We start from the raw sequence: 14,737 nt of genomic DNA, 5'->3' as shown, positions 1-14,737 counted from the left end.
TTTCCTTTCCTTGCCCTTTAAATGGCTCATGGGGCCTTAGCTACTAGTTAGGTAACTCTTTGTGATTCATCTTCTCTACTTCCCCCATTGATTTAAAATAGATTTCAGATAAATATTTTACTGGCATTTTCAGCAATGGCAATGGTATTCGAAAGAGCAATGAGGAAGTTTTCTTTCTTATTTTAAGAGTTGGTCTAAACACTTGTTTGAAGACACAGATGGCACTGGAGGGGGCCAAGATGAGCTGACATCTGATATTTCTGCTTTTTTTTTTTTTTGGCTGTTTCACATTTGTCCCATGTGGACAGACACACACTTGGGTAACTACCATACAGATGGAAATCAGGACATGTGGGATTTGGCTGAACTGGAGGTCCCCAAACATTGCCTGGATCATTTAGTACCCCAGGTGTGGCCACCCCAGGACTTCATGTGCTAAAATTGTGTCCCAGTATAAGCCAGCTGGTCACTGTATATATAGTATTAAGGCAGCTTGGAGCCTTAGAAAGCATAACTTTGGATTTTTACCTTGTAGATTTAGACTTAGTCTTTTCCCATATGCTGGGCATAGAGAATGAACCAGATAGATAGAAAGATTGAGCAAAAGGAGATGTTTATTTGTCAATAGTTAGCATTCTAGATGGAACATGAACTCAGATCCTATGAAGGAAAATGGACAGACTTTCTAGAAAGAGAGAATTAGGGGTCTCCAGTTTCTTTGACAAACTTCTAATGTACTATGGATATCACTTTAAAATGTTTTTTTTTTAAATCCCCTTTCTGGGGACTTCTGAGGATAAACAATGATTCTAATTTGAAGAATAAATAATGATTTAAAAATCATATTTGTCCTTTCTTTTTATTTTCCTTACGTGAGAGAGGTGCTTCACTTAAGTCATTGAAGCAGGAACTGGCTCATAGTGCGGTGATAATAACCTCATACAAGTGCCTGTCCCTGTACAGTTTGCAGAAGAGCCATTATCTCATTAGCTTCATATGATACTCTTGTGAAGCAGTCATGACGTGTACCATCATCTCCTGTTTAGACATCCGGAAGCTCAGGTGCAGAGAAGTTAGGTTCCTCATCTGGTGTCACCAGGCTGTAGAAATGGCACCCAGGTTCCCAGAAACCCGAGGGGTTCCTTCACGTGGCTCACATTTTCCCCATAAGAATGTACTTCCTTACTGTTTCTATTCATATATAATTTTAAAAATCAGTCTAAAGAAGTGTGCTTCCCTTTAGCCGATGAAGAAATCAGACCACTTTCAGATAGTGTTTTCTTAAGGTCCCTTACCAATTGAGTCCTGCACATAGCTCTTGGCTTTTCAGCTTTATTTTAAATGAATTAGTTTTAGATAGCCATTTTTGGGGGGTTAAATAGATGCACAAAAGTTGTTTGATCAATTGATTATAGGTGTGGAAGCTGCACCTGGAGAATGGGAGTAGCGATGGGAAGTTGGCTTAAAATAATTAGCTTGTCTTTTTGTTAAGAGATGTCATGTTCAATAGAATTTAATTTCTTTATACTTCCCTTGCTCTCAGCCTTTTAAATATAATTCTTTAGGGAAAATGAGCAAATACTCATTCAGAATGTTGATTTGTCAGGAACAAGGGTAGCCAGAGGAAAGAGAAAGTAGAGAGGCGACTTTCCATACCCTGGAAGTGTGGCTAAGTGTTATTTTGTTTGGAGCTGCGAGCTAAGATTTCTTTTAAGGCATGCAAATCGTAAAGTTCTGATTTGTCAACTGCATGCTGTTTCTTTAGGCACTGATGTATGAAATCCCGAACGAATTCTCCAATGAACATACTGCTAATTGCTTCTCCACCTGCTCTCCAACCTCCCCCACCCCACCCCCTCCACTCCCAATTCAGCCTATAAGTGTCCGTCATTGGAGATGGATGGTGACACATGCAGTAATAGCAATTCAGAAAAGGCAGCTCCAGCCCTTGTCTTCAAGGCTCCTGGATTTTCCACTGCCTGCTTTTGTGTAAGTGAAGTGGATGGAAGTGCCACTGGCATCAGAATCCACCTCCCCGTGCTCCGTTGCTAGAGCTCAGTTGCTCGGCTGGAGCTGAGCTTAACAGAAGCATCGGATCTGAGCGGAACTGTGGCTGTGGTTTTTTTTCCCCCTCCATGGGGGGGTGGGTTAGGGATAGTGTGTAGTGGGGGCTTAGGGTGTTTTGGCTTTTCTTTTTGAGGAGAGAAGAGGGTCAGGAGTGAATAACTCACAGTAGGATACAGCGTGAAACAGTTCCCCGAAGAGTGTCACAATGTTCCTGGTACAATATACAGGTATAGTATGTTTTATTTTCTCTGAAATTTCTCTTTGGTTTCAAAGTGAATTTCTTTCTCTTATTTCTTGTCCTGTTCTACTAGCCTGAAAGATAAATGGGATCCTAACAAGCTAAACAAAATAGCTGCATAAAACTCCCTAGCTATGCGTGTGGTAGATTGCTGTGTGAAATCTGGGTTTTCTGTTAAATTGGTAGTCGCGATCCCTTAATTGTTCACGCTTCTCTGCTGTATTCTTGTATTGAATTTCCCAAGTCTTACGTCTGCAACTGGTAGTATGTGATAATGCCTATACTGTTTGCACACAGGACAGTGTTTTGGAAGCAAAAAGCAATTTTGAAACTCTCAGTATGTTGTTTTGCTCTTGAGTTTTTAAGCTCCTGTATTTTTTTAATTGGTTGTATGGATTTCCATGTAGTTAAGAGTAAGGAAACTTCTAATGGGAAGCATTCCGGAGCACATCTTTTCCGTCAATTTCTTTTCCTTTCAGTATTGAACTCAGGCTGATTAATATCGTGTATTATTGTTGTTTATTCTCATGGTGCTGAAAAAAAAGTGCTGGAAACAGCAAAGCTTAAAATGCCATCCAAAGCCATCGTATTGTAACATATCATCGGATCTAAAATGTTCCTTAAGTGCTTGCTTAAGCTTTCAGAAAAATATTGGTGCATAATAATGCAAACGCTGGGGCTCTGATCAGCCACTTATGCGTGCTGTTTCAAAGGCTTGTTATACAGCTGTTAGGCAAGAAGGACCCTTGCAAATAAGAAACCTTGAGAAAGTTTCACTTTCCCACTGAACAGACCAGGAGCTTAGTCCCTCTAGCTGCATGGGTTTTGAGTACTTTGGATATCATTTATTGCCAAGGACTTGCATCTACATTCTTGTTTCATTCTTAAAAGAACATCTCCTGTGCTGAACAGCTAAAAGATCACATTCTGTTTTGATGCGTGGTTTGACAGTTGATTTTGCTCCTCATTAATGGGGCAGCATGCAGATGATGTGGAGAAGGGAGTGAGTAACAGTGTTTCAAGGCTACATTGAGGAGCATACAGTGAACCTTAGTCCCTGGACCAACAGCTGCTGAATTGAATTGTCTGCAGTTAAAGCAACAGCAGGTTTGTGTAGTCTCCCTGCCGCCCATTTCTTTGAATTTATGGCTTTGGTTTCCTTCCTGGCTATCAGCTGGTTTGTTTCTGGAAGTGTTGGAAAGTTGTGCTTGCTAGGTGTTTTCTCCATCTACCAGTGCAGGCACGACTCCCAAGGAACTGTATCTGGACATTTTAATGTGACAAGTTGCTGAGGTTGTTTTCCTCTGGTTAAATTCAGAGATGTCTTATTTTGTCATTATAAATTAGGTAGCTATATTCTCATGGAAAACATTGCTTTGCTCAATACATAGATGTTTTTTGCGTGCTGATAATGCTGGTGTAGATGTCTGGCAGTGAAAAATACTGGACTTTGTTATGCTCCTGGAATTGCTGTATCTGGGAACACTTCTTTTTTTTTCTTTTTTTAAAAAATTTATTTATTTATTAAAGATTTCTGCCTCTTCCCCGCCACTGCCTCCCATTTCCCTCCCCCTCCCCCCGATCAAGTCCCCCTCCCTCATCAGCTCGAAGCAATCAGGGTTCTGGGAACACTTCTTTGTGTTAGTACAATGTTTACATTAAAAGAAATGGTGGCATCCCCTTACTCTCTCTCAATTCAAGGTGAGCACATGAATAATGCCAAATTCAACCAGGTGGCCTTAATGGCTACATTTGTTTCGTGTGTTAGTAATGGATATGTTTAACTCTTTAGTGGTTTTATTCTATTAAGGTTATATTACAATTGTTAATTGTTAGGGTTACAGTGGATATGTAAAACATTTCTACAGTGATTTAAATCATACTCTCAGTTTAAGCTCGTAACAATTCTATGTGGCAACGGTAGTGATGTGATCTGTATTTTATAGGTAAGAAAGCCGATACCGAGACTCAGAGGATAAGTAACTGGCCTGAGGTCTTACACCTACTGAGCGGCAGAGCCTGAACTCATAGATTAAATCATCTGATTTAAAAAAAAAAATGTGTGCTTATTTTTTCTCCCTTATAGCACACTATCTCTTTAATAATAGGTTTCAGGTAAATTGGACTATGCTACAAGTTGAGAAGACTACATTTAGTTATTTCCAGAAACAGTCTATCCTTTTGTAACACACTAGTGTTCTGGCAAATTTATATACCAATATGAATGAAAGTAAAAATTGAAGTTTTGAGGAAACAAATCTTGTCTGATTTAAAGGTTAATGTAAAATATTTTTCCACCCAATAAGATAATTTGTTGTAATATTTTGCTCAGTGGACTTATAAATGGTTTTCATAAGTATGTATTTGAAAATATCCTGGCTATGAATGTGAACTGTTATGTTTTCAAAATGAGAATATTTTTGCACAGATAACAGAAAAACTATGTAGCTCACTCTTCCTTCCTCTTCCTCCTCCCTCCCTGCGCTCCTCACTTCTCTCTCATCAGTCTTTTAAAGTTCTCAAATAGATTTTTCAATTTGTTCCTTTTAATGAAAAGTCAGACTTTGTGTACCACCAAAGAAGGGAATGCTGTTTAAAGTTGCGTTCTAAATTCAGCAAAGGGATGCAGACATTGAGTAATTCACACTAGCTCTAGCTCTCGTCTCTGATCAAACTCTTCTTTCAAAGCCTTTCAGGAGACATTGCTCGTGGGGTCGTTCTTACATCAGTTTATTGGAGCTCTCATGTCCTGGGGAAATGACTGCACTCATGCCACGCACAGTTTCCCAGCATCTGGCAGTGTTCAAGAGTGTTGTTGCAGCAGAAATGAGTAAAGCCAGGCATGGTGGCAGCACACACCTGCAATCCCTGTACTTCTGATGCAGAGTCAAAGGCAGAGGCAGGTGGAGAGGCAGAGAGGCAGAGGCAGGAGGAGCACCACATGTTCAAGGTTAGCCTGAAGTATAGAGTGAGACCCTTCCTCAAAGACTAAAAAACAAGAGAAAAGAGATAGGACAAATATTGTTATAATGTGTTCTTTCAACTTTTAGAAAAATAACATATGAGGATGGTAATGACTATATTGCCTCAGCCACCATGTGGTTAGAATTTATCTTCATCCAAGATTATGTCTTTAATATATATTAAAGTAAAGTAAAGCAGTACTTCCTCTATTTAAGGGAAAGGAGGACTATATGAAGCCCATTCATCTTTCTTTAAGCTTAAGTGAGATTTGGTAATTAAAAAAGGAGTTGTAGGTCAAGTTTGCAGAAAGGAGACGTGGGGAATTGTAAACATGTGATTGGAAGCTCCGTATTAAAAAAGTCTTGATTTTTCAGTGGACAATTTCTCATGCCGTTAGAAGCTTTGAACAAAACCCCCTTCTTCACCTCCAATTCACACTAATTCCTTTTCGTGGGAACAAGCGCAGTGAATTTAAATGAAAAGGAACTTATTGGAGGCTTTTAAAAGAAATTGGTATTTTTTTTAAACTGGAGAAGGAAAAAGAGTCTTTGATCTGTATAACGTTCCCTTTCCTGTACTGGGTCCAAGCAAAACTACAAAGTCAGTTTCTGGGCTTCAGCTCTTCAGGGCTGTAAAGCTGGGGACACCTGTTAACTGTGTTCAGTGAAGAAGAGGGCAGGCCCAGCCTACTTGAGAAGATCACTGAGAATATTTACAAATGGAAATCCTTATTAAAAATGACTTAATATCCTTATTAAGAATAATACTCAAGGGGTGGCAGCATGACTCAGCAGGTGAAGGCACTTGCCACTAAGCCTAATGAATTGAGTTAGATCCCTGGGACCCATATGACGGAAGGAGAAAATCTCCTCCTGCAGGCTGTCCTCTGATCACCACATACTCCATGAGGCAATGTGGCATGCCTCCCCCCTCAAAGAAAAATAAAAATCTTTTTTTAAATGTTTTTTAATATCTATTTATTTATTATGTATACAATATTCTTTCTACGTGTATGCCTGCAGGCCAGAAGAGGGCACCAGACCTCGTTCCAGATGGTTGTGAGCCACCATGTGGTTGCTGGGAATTGAACTCAGGACCTTTGGAAGAGCAGGCAATGCTCTTAACCGCTGAGCCATCTCTCCAGCCCGAAAAATAAAAATCTTTTAAAAAGGAATAATAATTAAGGCATGCTGTTTATGCAGGACAGTATACTTCAGGTGCTCCTTGGACTCCTGAACAGAAATATGACATCCTAGAGATAAAATACTCATGCATAGTATAACTCAATGTGTGTTCATCACTCATATATACATAGATGAGCTAACATTTTTTGATTCCTATTCTGTAGCAGGTTGTTATTTTAAATAAATAACTTGTATGTATGGGTTCATCAACATCCATAATAATTCCCTTAGGTAGATAGTAGTATTTCCATTTAAACATTTAAAAAACTGAGGCACATTCCTTTTTCTTGGGTTGTTTGGGCGATTTCCATGGGAGCCCTTTGGTTAACAGCTCAATTGGATGGAACCCAGCACAGACTATTAAGTAACGTGCTTATCAGGTCTTAAAATTACTAGGCTTCAGAATTGTGGCCTTTTTTTTTAAATTGCTCTTTGAGACATAGTCTTACTATGTACCTCTCAGGCTGACCTCAGATGTTCTATGTAACACAAAGTAGCCTAGATTTTATAATTTTCCTTTCCCCCCTCTCAAGTACAATGTTTATCAGGTAGGCACCACCATATATACCAGTACTACTAGTCCCAAGATTTGATCACCGAAAGTTTGCCCCAGAGCCCTTGTTCTTAACCACATGCAATATGCAGGGAGTCTCCATATACTCCACTGAAGAAGCTGCGTGTGCACGAGTTAAAAGCTGATATTCAGTTGTCTGTGACTTCAGAAGGCCTAGGCAGTGCAGAGGCATCTGCTCACTAGACCATTGACACTTTGTTTTTAGTTTCTTTCTGATCCCCCCCCCCCCCCCCGTGGATCCTCTATGGACAGTCAAGAAGGACCACTGAATTCCCAGCAGTTTTGAAATGCTGCCACTCTTCGTGGTTTTCTTAAGATTTTCAGCTTTGTTTTAAAAAAGTCTTTCCTATTCTGTTGCTTTTCTCTTGATATTTAGCCTTTTGCAGTAAGAAACATTGCAAGTAGAGTCTATTTTTGCTTCCATGCAGCCAAATGACTAATCATAGCACATCATCTCTGCTTCTCCTACCTGCCCAGTACCTTTTATGCCCAGCTAGTACAGTGTTTCCCTAAATACAGATCTAATACTTAGCTGTGCTTCTCATATTTTTTTTTTTGCTAAAGGAATTTTTTTTTTAACCAGAGACATTTAGGATAATCTGTAGTTATATCCCAGCCACCCAGAATGCTTTTCTACCCCAATGTTACACCATACAACTATGTATGTCCTATTTATTTATGAATTAGACTACTTCTGGGTCACCTGGTACCCTCCACATTTTAAAGCTCTTATGCTTCTTCCATGCTATTCTCTATATTTAAATTACCACCTTTCACATCTTCAGCGACTGAGAATCACTTGACACTTAAGATTCAGCTCCAATCACACCTGCTACTGCATTATAGTACTTATCCTTGCTCTATCTTCCTCTAGTAGACTGAGTTCTTGAAGTCATTAACTGTATTTTTACCCATCTCTCAGCCCACAGTCTAGTGTCTCACACAAAAGTATTGACTTATAATATTAGGCCACCTGCAGCGGTACCAAGGTTTTTCTCCTCTCCTACTATCTCAAGTTTCAGAATCATTTCAGAGAGTTCCAGAAAGTGGGTTGATAGATACTTCTGCTTTGCACAGATATTCTGGGATATTCTGTTCAACAGATTTGTTCCTATTGCTTGATTTTTTTCTATGCTTAATAATATTTTCACAGATCCACTGTATCTTGAATGTTCCATTGTCTTTGGTGAACATTTTGTAATTTTACATAGAGGGAAAGTCTGTATTATGTATATATAGTAATATATATATACACTTGAAAATAAATCGATATGTATAATACATATGTACTTATAGGAAATAATACACACACGCATAAAATGATAATTGGAATTTTCCCCATGGTATTATGTCAGGTAAAAACTTTAAATATTTAAATTACATTTATTTTTAAATTACTATATAAAAGCCATCCAAAAATGTTGCCTACTAATGGGGTATTATCTAAGTAGTGTTAACACATCCATACATTGTGTAATGTCCAAATTATATTAAATATTTCTATTTCCACAAACATTTATCTTATCTTTCCTTTTAGGCAGAGGCGAGAGTGGGTTGCTATATAACCCAGATTGACCTGTAACTTTCTGTGTAGTCCAGAGTGACTTGTAACTCATTGTTTTCCTGTGTCAACCTACCAGGTGATGGGATTACAAGTTTAGGCACCATGCCTTGGCTCATTTTATCATTTCTCTGTGCTGAAAACTCCTTCCATTTTTTTTCTTCCAGACATTTCAGATATACAACACAGTTGTTACCTTTGGCCTCTTTATTATGCAACAGCACACACCGTGAAGTGTCTTTATCCCTGCTTATCACTTACCACTCACCAACCAATCCTCCCTGGCCTTTGCTCTGCTCTTCCTAGAATTGCTTGGTAACAAACATTCTATCCGAAACTTCAGTAAGATCAACTATTTTAGATCCCACATGTGAGTGAGATTATGCAGAACTTGTATTTTTTTGTCTGAATTTTTGTGCTTAACCAAAGGAACAAAAGGAAATCTTCAATTTCGTCCGTATTATTGGAGACGAGAGCATTTTATTCTTGTTTGTAGCTGCATAGTATTCTACTGTATGTATGTACCACATTTTCTTTATCCATCAGTTGACAGAATCAGTTGGAATATTTTGATGTATAATCATAACATTTCTCAAAATGCAGAAATACATATTCCTAGATCCAGACCTACAAAATCATTCTTTTAGTAATAATAAAACCCCTCAAATGGTTCTTCTGCAAAGTTGATTTTTGATAACTACTCTTCAAAGTGAAGCATAAAATGTTAGTGCAGATCTGTATTCTCTATGAATATGAATACTAATTACATTGTTTAAAACTGTAATTGAAATGGTTTGATTTTTGGTTTATCATTTAGTCTTCTGATAACTAACCCAATACTATCTGAGAAAATTGTCTATGATGATAAAATATTCTGACCCATCCCTTCCTAACACAGTAGCCACTAAATGACATGTGACTAGTCAGCTTGGAAAGATGGCTGTTTCAAATGATCACATTATTTTATTGGATTTTAATTCAATTGAAGTTTAAATAGTCCCATCTATTGAGTGTGGTATTAGGAGTGAAACTGGAGAATTTTTGGTGATGGCCCCACTGATAATTGTATCAATGGTCAATCAAACAGAGATATTTGTTCCTTTGACATATAGGGAATTGCATTTCTCTTGATGGATAATTTAAATTTTAAATATGGCCTAAAATGCATTTTTTTCAGAAGTGATTTGACAAATTATGATCTCAATTAAATTTAAATGAGAGCTCTACTCTGCATTTCTCATCAGTACTGTTTTTCTCATCATACTGGGTGCTGTTGAGATCTGGCTGTAAGCCCTGATTTCTAAGCTAAAGTGTAGTTAATCAGAAGAAAGAGCTCCTGGCTCCGCTGCTTAGGTCATGGATTCTTGTATGCATTTTAGCTTTCACAGACCTTTCCACTTTCCTCTACTAGATTATTCCACCTTTCATATACTCATGACTCACTACTTTCCTGGTCCCATTTCTTCCCTGACAAACTTTCCTTGAACATGTATGCCCTTTCCAGATCATTTCACTACTTAAAATTTCATTAAAAGTTTGGAAGACTTTGAATGAGAAACACTGCTGTCTCTACGCAGACATATCTCTCTGTTTTTATTATCATGTGAGTTCATGCATATTAGTTGTTCTTGGTGGCTTTAAAAAGAGCCCAGCTTCTAATCCATAGTTTTACAAAAACACACGGGTAATATACTTGGATATTGCTGCCTACTAAACTATATGGTAACAATTATGACTGCTTGACCTGCCCTCTGTTGCCTGGATCCTAGTTCTTTATATTCTTTTTAATTGCAAAAAAAATTTTGCACATCCTTAAATTCCCATTCTGTCCCTTGGCATTCTTTTTTTTTTTTTTTTTTTTTTTTTTTAGTTTTTCCGAGACAGGGTTTCTCTGTAGCTTTGGAGCCTGTCCTGGCACTAGCTCTTGTAGACTGTCCCTTGGCATTCTTCACTTTCTTTGTGGGCTTTCAGTTTTCAATGAACAGAAGATCTCGTCTCCTTTTTTGGTAACATTTAAATTCATTCACAGAATTTATTGATGTTTCTGTCCTTACTGGGTTAGCCTAGGGAGGTTCAAACTAGTTCATCTTAAGGCTTTAAAGCATCACCCAAGACTCCCTACAATACTCATAAGTAAGTCCCTTTGTTTTGAGGACCAAAAAGACTGTAGCTCAGCTACAGTTTTGAGAAACTGTAAAATCAAAATACATTTAAATCTATAGGAAAATTTTAATCCCTTCTCTCTTCCTTCCCCTACACTACAACCCTAATTTCTAGTGACTTAAATAAAGATACTCTGTTAAGGAATCAAGACCTTGGTTCCTTTACTTTAAAAAAGTTCTTTCCGATCAAGCACTTCCATGACTGAACCGAGTAGACAAGCAGTGTTTCTCAAAGGTATACTATAGGGCTTTGCTAGGATTCCTTCACAAATCATTTTTATTTACTCCTCAGCATTCCCAACTAATAATAGTTGTTCTTCTCATTCAAGGTTGTTAGAACACTAACTTGTTAACACCTCTGACTTTAAACTCCCCAAACTGTATTTCTTTCTCGATGACTCACTCGTATTTAAATGTGAATGGTTGTGCTCCCTCCTGTGTGTACGCATTCCTAGGGAAGAGAAGGAGAAAGGGGGTGGGGGTGGGAGGAGGGTGGGGGATGGGAAGGAGAGGGAGGAGAAGGTGAAGGATGTGTTTCCTTGTGAAAAGCCCAGATGGGTTAAGGTGAGAAATGTAAAGAAAGCACTCTATTTAGCTGTCATTGAAGCAAATTTGGGATGTGTTCAGTCAGTGCCTCTGAGAGGTTGTAAAGAACATTTTGTTTAGATTCTTTATATAGTCTCCTCGTTGCCACTCTGATCCTCTATCCTAGACTGCCAACTCTTCCCCCATAAAATTGTTGGCATTTTCTCAAATTCTGTCACTTTTGGGTTTGGAGGTGGAAGAAGAGCTACAAAGAATGTCAATCTTTATATACTTGACTGAGTCATAGAAATTTGCCCAGAGTATTCAGTGGAAGTTGTACAGTCTGAATTCACCTCAATTTGTGCTAGAGAATGAGAAGAATATAAAATAATTGTGATAATGCATATTTAATATTCAGAAAAGTTTCTGGAAGAGTTTTTTTGACTTGTATGTTACATTTTATCTTGATTATTAAATATCTAATGAATTGATTTCAATCAGGTCACTGAAGATGCTTTTAGTAAGTCTGTGGGTAACAGACTTAGTATATCAGAGGTATGTAGTCAATTATAGCCAATATACACTTTAATAACTGACATGGCCATAGATAGATAACTTCCTAGGGCCAAGTAATGAGAATCCCATTTTAAATCATAATAAGACCGTGCTGTGTAATATGAAGGGGCCTGGCTTGTTTGTTTGTTGGGGTTTTTATCTTGCCCTGTATCCCACAACTGTTTAGCCCCAAAGAAAATCACACATAGATCTCTATAAGTTATAAAGCTGATTGGCTCATTAGCTCTAGCCTCTCACTGGCTAACTCTCACATCTTGATTAACCCATTTTTCTGATCTGTGTTAGCCATGTGGCTCAGTACCTTTTTCAGTGGTTGCAGATCACATCTTGCTTCTTCGGTGGTCTGGGCAGAAATTGGTGGAATCAGCTTCCTCCTTCCCAGAATTCTCCTGTTCTCATTACATCATTTCTACTTCCTGTCTGGTTTTCCCACCTATATTTCCTGCCTGGCCAATCAGCATTTATTTATAACATGATTGACAGAATAAAGACAATTCTTCCACACCAATGCTGAACTTTGCTTTTTCTACAACTGATTCTTGAAATGAAAAAAAAATAATTGGAATGCTTAAGATATCTAAGGAAAATAGTTTATAAGGGTGGGACACAAAGTAAATACAATAAATATAGCTTGTGTAATTAATGAATATTGGTGCTTATGGCTGTTTTGAATGATATGAGCAACAAAGAACACAATCTGGCAGAAAAGGGGATAAGCTTGGGCAGAAACATGATCATTGGTAAAATAAGCCTGGAATTCTAATAATATGTCTGTCTCTCTCAAATAATGTTCCCTGAGTGCCCTACCGATTGGCCCTTTGAACTTTTAACAAGAAGAAAACAAATGGGTTGGGACCGAAATGAGAAAGGCATACTTTTTGTCAAGTATTTCTATCTAGGGGCTGACAGTGTAGCTTAGTGGTAGAGTGCTTGACTAACGTGTGTGTAGCCCTGGATTCCATCCCCAGCACTTGAAAAGCTGCCCAACAAATCACCAAATATACCAGAATTGACACTCATACACAGGAGATGTTTTCTGTGGTACACAGTAGGTTGAGAGTATGTAAGTCATGTTCTGTATGTTTCAAATTAGATACAAGAAAGGATTCGGAATGTTTTTACACTGAGAAGTAATAAATATTGGAGGAACTAAATATGATATAATATTCTGATCTAAACATTACACAAGGTATATATGTGTTGAACATTTAAATGTCTATTTTTAATTTTATCAATTAGTATCTGAGAAAGTACATCTATTTAAAATGAAAAGAATACTAACCCAACAACAAACTCTGTGGAACATTTTTTTGGCTGTCCTCTCGTAGAGAAAAGCTGTAGAGAAGATCCTCACTCTAGCATGAAATATGATCTAAGGCAATGCCCTTCTTGGACCTTCTCCATGGAGATTTATTACTGGAAGGAAGAGAAGGGCTATGTCAGAACATTAGAACATAGTTCCAAGGCATGAACTTCAAGGGTGACAGTGAGTACAATTTCACTGTAGATGTTTTTCATTTCAAAATTTTGATATAGAATTTTTATACATGCCTAAGTTGTCAGTAAGCTAGGATAAGTCAGTACTACTTAACACCTACTATCTATGTTGATGCTCCTTGACCAATCTAGTGACAGAAATACTTGAAGCTGGTTTGTCATTTATAGTTCCCTAGGCTATTAGTCGGCTTTCTACTGGAACAATAAATTATCCATTGGTATTGAAAAACATGATAATTATATAAGCAGATTTCTCATGGTATCTGGATTTGAATTTTCTTTTTTCTTTTCTTTTTTTGAATTTTTTCAACAGAGAACAATTCTAAGGACTTTTAAAGAATAAAGTGGAGTAGAAATTGCTGCCCCATGAGTTTTTAAATCTAGATATAGCTGCCAAATGATTTCCCTTCATGATCTCAAGTTAAAGTTCTCAACAGAGAATAAAAGCATTGCAGGAGGACCAAATGCCAGTTTCTTATGGCATTTGTGGCTTTCTGCCAAAAGATTTGAAATGCTCATACAAATAGTTCATTCTAGAGCTTTAGAAGCAACTTATAAAAATCAACAGCTTGCATGTTCCATATCTGGGGAAAGGCCAGGAGATGGTAGAAATGAAGGACTTAATCCAGAGTGCTTTGCATTCATTAACTGTTATTAGTGTTAAGTACAGGGTAGGATGTTTTTCTTGTTGAAATTCACGTTACCTTTAAAGCTGCAGACTAAAAAGTAAGTGTAATTGAGTACATACCTTCTTTAAGAAATAACTGACCCGGAGACAACTTGTGTAGATTGGAGAAGGCTAAACCACAAGATCAAGTTTTATTATCTTATAAGAAATCATTATTGAGACTTATGTCTGGTATAAAAATATACAAGCATTCATTGTCTTTTGACTATTGTTAAAATTATTCCATGGGGAAAATCTTACAGATGCAAGTTTTGATGAACTTTGTAATGTGTGAATTTTAGTAAAATTGTAGGATTTTAAGAAACCTTTGAAATTTATTAAGTTATCTCTCCCTATCTACAATATATACACACAACGTATTACATGCACCTATCCACTTCATCCTTAATAGGTTAATACTGTTTATATCTGGAAACTTCTAATAATTGTGTTCTCCCTACTCTAAGATGAGAAATTTGATTTTTGAGTAGCTCTAGTTACTGAATATTTACATAAGTGAATCAAAATCTTTCCCTTTTCTTAAGCAAAGCCACACAAAATACAACATGAACTGATTACTCCGCTGTGTAGTGTAGCTCTGCTTCAGCTCGTCCCTAGGGACTGCACCAAACAGCCCTGCTGTGCTTTCGTACAGTATCCTTTGTGATGGATAGTGTTCATTGTTCATTTGGTGAACTCTAGAATCACTTGGAAGTTTGGTC

General features: G+C 37.6%; 1 protein-coding gene across 6 annotated transcripts in view; it reads left to right on the top strand.

The window, feature by feature from the left end:
- Enox2 (ecto-NOX disulfide-thiol exchanger 2) overlaps positions 1 to 14,737 on the top strand; it is a 279,678-nt gene that overhangs the window by 13,728 nt on the left and 251,213 nt on the right. The window contains exon 1 of one of the 6 annotated variants that reach the window (XM_075957584.1): positions 1,867 to 2,294. The exons of 4 other annotated variants lie outside the window; for them this stretch is intronic. In XM_075957584.1, the coding sequence (XP_075813699.1) occupies positions 2,273 to 2,294 (22 nt within the window). In that variant the 5' untranslated portion in view covers positions 1,867 to 2,272. Of the gene's footprint in view, positions 1 to 1,866; positions 2,295 to 14,737 lie in introns of those variants that run through there. One more of the 6 variants, XM_075957585.1, reaches the window with a different exon arrangement.

The sequence above is a fragment of the Microtus pennsylvanicus genome, chromosome X, assembly GCF_037038515.1.
Source record: "Microtus pennsylvanicus isolate mMicPen1 chromosome X, mMicPen1.hap1, whole genome shotgun sequence".
Lineage (NCBI taxonomy): Eukaryota > Metazoa > Chordata > Mammalia > Rodentia > Cricetidae > Microtus > Microtus pennsylvanicus.
Note: the sequence above shows the minus strand (reverse complement) of the source record. Positions and strands in the feature narration are given on the sequence as shown.